Source organism: Megalobrama amblycephala, linkage group LG2 (genome assembly GCF_018812025.1).
Source record: "Megalobrama amblycephala isolate DHTTF-2021 linkage group LG2, ASM1881202v1, whole genome shotgun sequence".
Lineage (NCBI taxonomy): Eukaryota > Metazoa > Chordata > Actinopteri > Cypriniformes > Xenocyprididae > Megalobrama > Megalobrama amblycephala.
Genome location: NC_063045.1, coordinates 20213406 through 20224472, shown reverse-complemented (window position 1 = coordinate 20224472; position 11067 = coordinate 20213406). Strand labels below are relative to the sequence as shown.

Below are 11067 nucleotides of genomic sequence, written 5' to 3'. Positions count from 1 at the left end.
TGCACTGAGTGTGTCACGCTACACATAATTACTAATGCTTTGATACCCCACTGGATTGCACTTCCTGAACATTTTGAATCAGTAAACCGGCCTGTAACGACACACCATGAACAAATTAGGGGCGCCACTCATAATTTCTATGACAACACTAATGACGCACAAGTGGTGATTCTCTGGTGGAATTTTGAATAAAAACGTCACATCAGCTATGAATTAATTTCAGGATGTGGCAAAATGTCTAAGATAGACATAACAAGATCACCTTACTTGTGTGTGGTGTACAGTGTGGCTTTACTTGAATACCCAAACAAACAGCACTTTGTTTCTTATTTGGACAGAAAGCAAAACATAATTCAGAGGCTGATCACCTGATGACCTCCTTCTGTCATAACAAGAAAATTAAATCAGGCCTGTAAATTGCTTTCAGGATTACTGTGGAACATTCTTGACAAACAGAAAAGGAGAAAAGCAAGACGTCGAAACAATGCATTACAAACATTTTTATGGAATTGTTATGGCCTGTTAGAGCAAACAATTAATTCCAGTTCCAATGTAATAAAAGAGCCCTGGATCAGAATATAAACATCTCTCAAAGTTAAACCAGATGCGGAGTGCAGTCAGGATTCAGGAGAGCCTCTTAAAGAGGGGGAAAAACAAGTGAGCTTTTTCAGACAGGAAAATGAGTCAATAACCCCTATATTTCTCACTACTGTCACTGTTATTTAAGGGTCCACCTCATAGACAGCTCATCCTTTTAAGTCCATGTTATATAATGGGGAAAAAGCTAGAATTTTAAATTCTTAGAAAGACTATTGAGAGTAAATTCTTTGGATTAAGAACTACTGTTTGTTTTTTTAGTATTTTGCACAATACCACAACTGAGTGAGGATGACAAGAGATCAATTCAAGGGCCACTAGGGGCCTGCAATGTCCTGACACCCAGAAAAAAATGTAAATATTAACAATTTCATTATGAAATATATATATTTTTTCTATATTATAAATTCCAAAATGTATATTTTTTACTAATTACATTGTATTATCATTATTTATCTAATGTCAAATTATTTTGTTTGTATAGTTAAATATCTCAAGTGGAACCACATGAACTGGGCTCCCAAAATCTTAAATATAAACCTTCAAGAACATGGTTATTATAGTTAAAATGAAAACTAAACCCATAAAAAAAAAAAAAAAAAATTGTTGCTTGAAATAAAAATATTACTAAAATAACTATAGAGGCGTGTTTCTGCCACTTAATAAAAAAGGTAATTGTGACTTTTTTTCACACAATTCTAACTTTTTTCTCGCAATTGCGAGTTTATATCTCACAATTCTTTGTTTCTCAGAATTGCGTGATATAAACTCGCAATTGTGAGTTATAATGTCAGAATTGCGAGCTAAGATGCAAACTCGCAGTTGCGAGAAAAAAGTCAGAATTGTGAGATAAATAGTCACAATTATTTTATTCCGAGGTGGAAACAAGCATCCATAAATAACTAAAACTTCAATAAAAATTCATAAAAACTACATAGGTAAACTTTTACAGGGAAAAAAAAACTTAACAATACGTAACAAAATTACTAAAAGTTTAACTAAAATTAAAATGAAAAATATAAAAACAAAAACGAATGAATAAAAAATAAAATAGTTTCTCGATACTAAAATAACCTGATCAAGAATCATGAGAATCATATTAACACAACATTAATTTTGTGTTTTAATAAAAAATGTAAGTAAACAATACAAAAATATGCAATTGAATAAACTGGATTTTACAGTACATATTCAGATACTGCAAAAGGTCTCTATTTACAAGAAGGTACAAGAAAGTTCTCTTCTGACAGGATACACATGGAACAAACTTGTACAATGATGATTTACACAAATATCGCCAATCTGTCTATCTCTTTTTCACAACACCATACGATTTACTGGGAACCAAACAAAACTTCTAGTCATTGAATTTCTCCTTATGACCATTTAAGTATACAACAAAGTCAAGTGACCATAAAACCCACACACAAAATGACAAAAACACAATCCGGCAATGTGAAAACCATTAAAACAGTAGAATGTACTGTACATTCTTTGACTGTCCCAGCGTCCTCGTAAAAACTGCTGCCATAAGACTGTAGCTGGTAATTTCATTGCTTGGTGGGTGGCTCAGTTTGGTCTTCGCGTCAGTGGAACGTGGCCTGGAAGTGTAGCTGTTTTGGCTGAGTAATCCCTCTGAATACAAACACTACACGCATAACACTTTATCTCAGTGAGTAAGTAGTCTCCCATGTCCATAAGAATTTCAACCGTGTGTCCACATAGATTTTGCAGAGAGGCACATTTTTGGGAAAGCTGTACTTAGGAATGTTCAAGAAGATAATTCAGTGGTTTTTGGTCATCTTTTTTGCTGGTAACTATTCTGTGTGCTTTGTTTAAAGTAAAGCTATCAAAAAGATGGCCGACAATGCTGTTTTTCTCCATGTCAGGGTTTCCACGATCTTAGAAAATGTTTTAAAATGATCATTTCCAGGTCTGGAAAATCATGGGAATTAATAGATAATATAATTTAAATAAAACATATAGAATAATATAAAATATTTAAAACAAAAAATAATATTAAACATAAAATGTTAGAGAAATTTTCTAAAGTACTTCACTGGCAAGAAATAGCTCTTTGTAAAAAAAAAAAAAAAAAAAAAATTGTATTTAGTAATCATGCAGTTCTGACATGTACAAGAAAACTGAAGCAAAACCCACAATAAATACCTTGATAAAGGCAGCTAAAGTACGTATATATGGTGTCTTAAATGTGTTAACACATAAATAACACTGACTTCCTTACTTTTCACCAATAAATAGTAGCTTGTAGTATATTTACAATATACACACTGTCAATTCATCAGTTCAATTCTCCTGTTAAAACCACACATTTCCTTTAAGTATGAATTGCATGCGTATAAAATACTAGTAGTGGTTCTTTGGTACAGAGGACCGTGTTGTGAGACTATATGGTTTCAAACAGGTTCTCTCACGTCTTATGTGCCATCATAATATGTACATGGAGCGGAACTTCTCTTGACATCCTCAGAAGAGTGAATTTTCTTCACTTCCTTCATTACCTGTAAGACAGAACATAAGTTAAAATGAGTTCAACAAGTATAATTTGGATATTTCAAAACCTTCAAGCAATTTCAGGTGTGTAAAAACGTACTTCTGCAGTGCCCATAGTGGCGAACCCCTATGGATCGACCCAAAAAGCAGGTAGCCCTGCGCAGGTGGCAGGCGCTTGGGTAGGTAATGTTATCGTTGCCGCAGATGATTTGCTCAGTGACCATGGGCATTGGGCAGGGCGCAGTGCGGCACATGACACAGTGGGCGCTGTTGGTCTGGTCCGTCACACAGGTATGTGTACCAGGACATACGACATTAGAGCAGGATTCTGAAAAATATATTTAGTCCCATGTAGCATACTTTGACATGCAAGTGACTAAGTCATGACAGTGTACTTCATCTTAAGTACAGTTAAGTGGCCTTTCACTTCATTAATATTATATTATCTAAAAGTACAGTTTGTAAAAAAAAAAGTACACTGGAAGTGCACATTCAATACAATTAAGCACACTAATTTTTTAACAACGGTCTGGTTGGAAATATTTCAGAATACATATGGTAAATATGCACTTTCTTTCTGAAAATGATTATTCAGTCTAAGTAATAATCTGAATATGAAGCTTTTTATTCAGTCTGCAAAACATCTTAGTAAAATAATGGACTCTGCATGTGGAACCTGAAGAGCAGCAGCGTACTTTTGCATTCCCCCTGGTACATGATCTCCAGGTCAGGGTGACCTCTGCAGCGAGCCATCAGGAGTGCGCACTCGTCTTTGTACGAGTTCCCATCGCTCCCACACACGGCATGTTTAGTGGAGATGTTGGAACAGTCCGGAGAGCACACGCACTGGGGACGTCCAGACTTCATCCTGCACACCTTTCCAGGGCCACAGTTGACCCCTTCACAGTTCTCTGTAAGAGAAGATGGAAAAAATGGGGAAAAGGCTGATTATAAGTAATTAATATTGCAATATTGAAAAGTGTTAATAAAGTACACTGAAAAATTTTTTTGGAGTAGGACTTGAAAAAAAGCTTGGAAACAATTTTCACTCAGAAAAGGCTAGTAAATTTACAGAAATTTGCCATACATACATTTGCCAAACATAATTATTAGTAGCTTTAATTAGAAATGTCTAAGTTAAGTTTACTTAGGAATTCCCAGTAAATTTTATTGACTCTTTGTTCGTAAATTTTACTTAAGTAACGCTTATAAATTTATTATGATTTATAGTATTTTTTATACAAGAGTCTATCACTGATAAAATTGACTTATGCAAGTTTTTGCACACATATTTAAGTCTATTTTACATATGGAATTAAGTAAACTCTACTTGACTAAGTTAAGTAAAATTAACAAAGAAAATAAGTAATTTTAACATTGCCAGTAGGCTAACAGGTTGAGTAATTTCTACTTAGTTGAAGTTTTCTTTGTAATACATTTTATTCAAACAACATACATTTAAGGTGTAAGCTTTCCTCATAGATATCATATAAATAATACAATAAATATTGTGTAGATACCATATCTACATTTTAGAAGTATAATGTGGTACCTGAACACAGAGCCCTCAATACTTGGTACACAATACACAATGACGGTAACATTCGATGGATCGTTTTTTTTTTGTGTGTGTGAATGTGCCATTTTGAGCAGAAAATGAACTCCAAATGTCATAAAATGGCAAGTTACTAAACATAACCACAAAAGCAATGCTAAAACAGTGTAAATACAGCTGGAAAACAGTGAAAAATTGACCTCATTAATTATTCAAGGCCCAGTGCATGATGGGCAGAAAAGTATCAGAAAAGTTGAGTAGTTTTACTTAATTTTATAATGTTGATATTTACACTTTATTTCTACAAGCTTAAATTGAGTACTAATATAGAATTTGCTTCTAATTCTTGCCTGAACTAAATTTTTCATGTAAAAATTACATTTGTTTTTTGTAGTATTTACTTCACAATGAAATAATTTTTACAGTGTAGTTCAGTGTAATTAACATTTTTTATTATTTTACTATTATTTTTATTTTTTGCACATTTAACGTATTACGCTGTTAGCTTAACAACATGCTAACATCAAACTCTTTTGAAATTAATTGCAAGTTCTAAGTGAATAGGGCTTTTCACACTGTACTTCACAAGAGAGAAGTGTGTTTATCACCGCCTTTTACACAGCCGGGTCTATGAAGCACTTTTAGCATTGCTTTTGCACTGTTAACCCCAAATCACTGTGCCAAATGTTTGTAGTATGAAATGATGCAGTGTTAGAATGTTATGATTGGACGCTTAGCAACTGGCAACCAATCCCATGCCTCATATTCACATGCTTTGGACAGTCACAAAAACACATCGTTTCAGTGTTTGATGGGAAAAATGTCAAACAGCGATGGAAAACGTGTCAATTGGAGACCGTTTTATTCTTGACTTTATAGTCCGAAAGTCTGTTCAGAAAACAACTTGATAGTGCAGTCGGTGATGTGTAATATGAGGAAGCGAAATGTCAGAGCAGGTCGCATGTGGTGTTCATCCAATCGATTACGCTGACACAGCAGGGTTTTGGAATGTACAGTGTGAAACGTCAGCTTATAAATGCAGTATTAATTGTAAAATATGATCAGTGTGAAACATGAAGCAGGATAACATAGGAGGACTCCGTTAACCTGGGGTTTAGAATGACCCAGAGTTAACTATTTAAAGTGTGAAAAGTTCTACAGAGTCATCCATTGACATGTTTTTCAATAATTGTCCATTCTTCTCCATTCATCTGTAAAGCCAGAGCAAACAAAGCAAATCAGAAACACTTTGAAATGGATTCAGCTTCTGGTTCCCATTCCTGCAAGTCCTTTAATATCCTGTTGCTCCCCTTCCCTGTGAAGCCAACTAAATCACTCAAGACCGAATCAGATACCTCCACCTCCACTGGAAATCCCAGCATAACCCTGTTATGTTTCCTCAAGATCCGCAGGCAGTCACACATGATTTACGAACTGCCATGTCTGCCCCCGAAAAACAAATGTAAGGAAATGCGCCGGACAGACGCTAAGCGTGAGTTGAGCTTCCAGGAATGCTTTGAAGCATTTGACATTGAGAACACGCTGGGGAGGTCACACAGTAGGGTCCGCTAGTCCATATAGTTTTATGATAATGGAAAGCAAACGCCATGGAACAAACAATATAACAGACTTTCACTTCCAGTGTTTCTTCCCCCCAAGTGTCTAATGATGCTGATTGTGTTTGAGGATTATGAGGACCAGACCTCTCCAGCATGTGGCACACATTTTTCTTTGCGGTGTGCTAGAATTCAGTCTTCTCCGAGAGGCAAAGGCAAAACAAGTCTGGTTTCCAATAAGCATTGGGAAAGAGTGAATGCTGAGAGAGGGAGGAGAGAAGGGGCGGGAGAATATCTGCTATTGAGTCAAACAATTTATTTATTTAATGCATAATGACAAATAGTCAATAGAGATCATTTTTTGAAATAGCCAAGTGTCACGGTCATGAGCCACAAGTTGCTACTTGCTACTGCTAATCAGAAGGTCGTATTAAGGTACTCTAAAATTTACCATTGTTCTGTGATTTTTTGTGCGCAAAATCCAGCCATTTCAATATTGCTAATCGATAGTAGGTTGTATTAAAGTGTTAGTTCACCCAAAAATGAAAATTCTGTCATCGTTTACTCACCCTCATGTTGTTTCAAACCCGTAAGAGTTTCGTTCATCTTCGGAACACAAATGAAGATCTTTTTGGTGAAATCTGAGAGATTTTTGTCCCTCCATAGACAGCTACATAACTATCATTTTGACGCTTCAAAAAGTTCATAAAGAGATCGGAAAGCTAATCCATATGAATTGAGTGTTTTAGTCCAAATTTTCTGCTTTTTATAGCCACCTTTCCACTAGAACAATTTGCCCCAGGAATTTTTTTTCCCAGGAACTTCTTTCCCCCAGACCTGTAGCTGTACACTGTAAAAAAATTACCGTGATTTTAACAGTAAAAGACTGTAAAAATGCTGCGGTGAAAAACTGTTAATTGGTTTACAGAAAGTTTCCGTACTATATACGGTGAATAACTGTAATAGATCTAACGGTACATTTAATGTAATTTTACGGTAAAATACCGTTAAATTCACAGTTTTTGAAAGTGAAAAATAACAATTCATTGTAAAATTTACAGTGAAAAACCGTAAATTGACATTCCCACAATTCCCTGCGTGACACTTCACATTTGATATATTTTTGTTGAAATAACTCTATTTCTTCTTAGTTTTTCTCATTTTTTTCTAATCAGTTATGTACATTAGGGTTTTATGTTACATCTAATGTTGTTAAATTAATGTTTATTGCATTTTTAAAATTTCATGCATGTTACCATGATGGTGTTTAGTGTGTGTGTGAATGACACTGTGTGCACCTTCTATATGTTAGTGTTGTCCTTCTCAGCTTGTGGAAAAGCTGCTTTTGATGAACTTCGATTCATCATGTGACTCTTATCACCACTGTGTTTGGTGACTGTCAGTGTATTATAAAGATACAAAACAGATATTAGTACTTCATTAGGTTGGTAAATTAACATTATATCAGTTAATGAAATTACTGAAATCCAATGTTAAATATACATATTTAAAATGTAAAATTCACATGTAACTCCGTAAGTATGTTTACGGTTGGATGTCATTTTTACAGTATTGTTCTGGTAACCACAGCTGCCGGTATTTTTCCGTAGAAACAACAGGATTTTTTTTACAGTGTAACACGGTCTAAAGTACCATAAAGATTAGTCCGGTGACGTAGGACTACACGCAACTTTCCAGTTTCCGCTGGATTTCGTCCTCCGTATATAAGCTTAATAAAGCCTGAACCTCGTTGTCGGTCCATCGGTCGTAATTTTTAAACTTCATTGTTGATTCTACTAGTAAACAACTCTTACTGCACGTAACGCAACAGACTTTTAAAAATGGGGGTTGAAATAAAATTCTGCGTGGAGTCAATCAATAAAAATGTTCAGCGCCCAAGCTCAAGCCCAAAAGTTCCTGAAATTTGAAAAAGCAGGAGAATTTTTTACCCGGAACTTCATTTAGACCTTGGTCCCTGCGGTCGAAATACACAGAGTACCACCCCGAAGTCCCTAGTCCCTGGGGAACGTTCCTGCAGTGGAAAAGCGGCTAATGATGAACAGATTTAACTTACTCACATATAAACATTATTCAGCGAACATAAGCAGAAGCTCAACTGAACATGAATGACACATGAGAACAAACCTCTTACGGAAGCTCAAACGTGCTGTGTAACCAATGAGGCTCATTCTCATGTGTTATGCAGCATGTTTGAGCTTCCGGAAGAGGTTTGTTCTCGCACGTGAAGCAGTTTCGGTTGAGCTTCTGCTTATGTTCGCTAATGTAGCTGTTTGAGGGACAGAAAAGTTCTTCATTTGTGTTCAGAAGATGAACGAAAGTCTTATGGGTTTGGAATGATATGAGGGTGAGTAATTAATGACAGAATTTTCATCTTTGGGTGAACTAACCCTTTAAGGTTCAGATTTCCTCATAGATTTCGCAATGGGTTCAAGTTGGTCAACCAAGGTGCTTGGTTTGGTTTGAAAGCAACTTCTGTGTGAGCTGTGCTTCATACATCACTACACTATTGACAAAAGGCAATGGACCTTTTTTGCCCATAAAATTTTGCTAATGTTACCGCACCTTTAGTGGAAAGGACAGTCTCATTCTAGAGAGCATTTGATTGGATGAAATAAATGAGTGCAGGATGAGTCATCAGTTTTTGGTCTGTTTTTCTGGAAGATGACTGTAAATTTTAAATGCGCCTACCTGCTAAAAGTGAATTTTAATAGTACACTATCATACAGATGACCTCAAAGCTAATAGATATGGACTAAAAAGCACAAAACTACAATTTTGAGCACAATTATGGGCTTGATGGGCTGAGTAAAATTCATTAAAATTACAATGTCAGCTAACTTGTTTACTCCAGTGATAACACTCTGTATTTAAAATGCCTGATGATAGTAGAGGTTTGGAGCCCTTATATGAACCTACGTACCTGGCCAAAGCTACCAGTAGTGAACGCTTTCCACAACAGCCGGAGAAAGTTAACAAAACATCTGGTGTAGATCCATGCTTTTTAAACTTGCTGAAGAATTGCATTTGCAAAGAAAACTCTCCAAACCAAGATTTGGCCTACAGTACTAGATTTTTTCTCCACAACAAAAATGGTTTCAGCCCTAATTTACAAACAAGGAATGTTATGTGTGTAGAAGGCTTAAAATGGTAGTAACCAGTCCCTCACTGATATCAACAAGTTGGAACATTACACAGCGGGACAACCCAGTCTACCTGCTGAGATCTTAGAACGGAGGGTAAATACGAGTCTGTACCTTTGCACGGCTTACAGGAAACTATTCCCAGGAATCCCAGCAGGCTGACTTCATTGATGGGCAGACTGGTATTGGACCAGGCAGTGTCCAGACGGCCGGCCGCACAGCACTCTTCCCTGCTCACGCCCCTCATGAGCACCATGTCACAGCGGTGCTCCGGACCCTGCTGCAGCCAGCACATTCCCGCTAGACACACAAACACAGAATGAAAACATATATAATCCATCCCAGGGACAATGGCAACAATACAACCCTTATATCAGCTTTAAGAGATGTACTTTCTCTGTTCCTTCTCATTTGCACATGAGAGATTGAAAAGTATGTTTATGCCTAAAATAAAAATGATCTCAGATGTGTCATATTATTGCCCAATAAAATATTTCATATGTGAAATATCTTGTATGTCACAAGTATATATATATATATATATATATATATATATATATATATATATATATATATATATATATTCTCTGAGACTTAGTAAACAGGCTATTATTCAACTACAGTTCTTTTTTCAGGATAAATAAAACATATATTTCCATTTTATAGCTCAAATGTAGTTTCCGAATACATGGCTGGTTGTTGTCACCCATTTAAGTTTAATAAAGTGTGCAAAAAATGCAATAAATAAATTATTATGTATAATGTACCCATAAAAGATGTCAAAGAAAAAGGTTGGCGGTCTTAAAAGCATGTATTGTTTTTACATCAACTATAGGCTATATATTTTTCGACAGTGTTTTCAAATATTTCAGTAATCACAAAAGATTGTAAGTTTCACTCGCGAACAGAAATCGCCCTTTGCGTAACGAGGTAGCCATAGCAACAGCTGCGCGATCGCTGTGAAATTTAACTAAAAGTTTTTGTAATATCATTATTTGTTATAGATTAACGTTAGTGTTTTCTTTAAAACACATTTAAAAGTCTTCTTCTTACAAATGTAGTATAACAAAACGTGTTAATATTATTGTGCATTGACATCTAAACTTCTGAAAAAACTATCATGAAAAGCGAAATATCGTAAAATACATTATTTTTCACTTACCGTTCGTTCGGTGTTCTCCAAGTATTTCACAAACTGAAATAAGTATCACACAGTGTAGAACAGCCAAAGAATTCATGATGCTGCTGAATACTTTACACAGATGTTTGAACCAGCGCCTTTCCTTACAAGTATAGACTGACAAGAAGTCTACAGAGCCTTTAACATGGGTTGTTTCCACTCGGTTTCGTGAATGGACTTGTTGTAAATGATTTTGGTCCGCCTCTGTATAAATATTTTGCCCGAGTAAATTATGCTTCTGGGATGGGCGATAATTCCAACCAGTTACGTTACTGATGCCGTTGTGTACTTGAGTCAGTTCTCGGATATGAGGCTGAAAAACTCCCACACTTCATCTCAGTCCGTCTGAACTCAGTTAACCAAGAAATTTACCATGATATCTTTAATGGCAAATATATATATGCATATAAGTCTATGCACATTTCTTAAGGTAGGTTTACATTTTAAAAATTCAACATATCTTAAAGTTTGGCTTATAATATCTATCTATCTATCTATCTATCT

At 35.6% G+C, this 11067-nt stretch overlaps 1 protein-coding gene across 1 annotated transcript; it reads right to left on the bottom strand.

Annotated features, from left to right (window-relative positions):
* Positions 1-1696: 1696 nt before the first annotated feature.
* On the bottom strand, positions 1697-10865 carry fstl3 (follistatin-like 3 (secreted glycoprotein)). Its single transcript, XM_048165604.1, has 5 exons — positions 10546-10865; positions 9498-9683; positions 3807-4022; positions 3212-3439; positions 1697-3119 (listed from the first exon to the last, which is right to left on the bottom strand). Exons 1-5 carry the CDS (start codon positions 10619-10621, stop codon positions 3085-3087), a joined length of 741 nt encoding a protein of 246 aa, XP_048021561.1. The 5' UTR covers positions 10622-10865; the 3' UTR covers positions 1697-3084.
* Positions 10866-11067: the final 202 nt, after the last annotated feature.

Bases quoted from the DNA above. Each gene is read 5' to 3' on its own strand.
- fstl3 (XM_048165604.1), bottom strand. From the start codon at position 10,621: ATGAATTCTTTGGCTGTTCTACACTGTGTGATACTTATTTCAGTTTGT. The intron at 9,684-10,545 runs GTAAGTGAAAAA...TTGTGTGTCTAG, and splicing joins TGGAGAACACCGAACGAACG to CGGGAATGTGCTGGCTGCAG. The intron at 3,440-3,806 runs GTACGCTGCTGC...TATATTTTTCAG, and splicing joins GTACCAGGGGGAATGCAAAA to AATCCTGCTCTAATGTCGTA.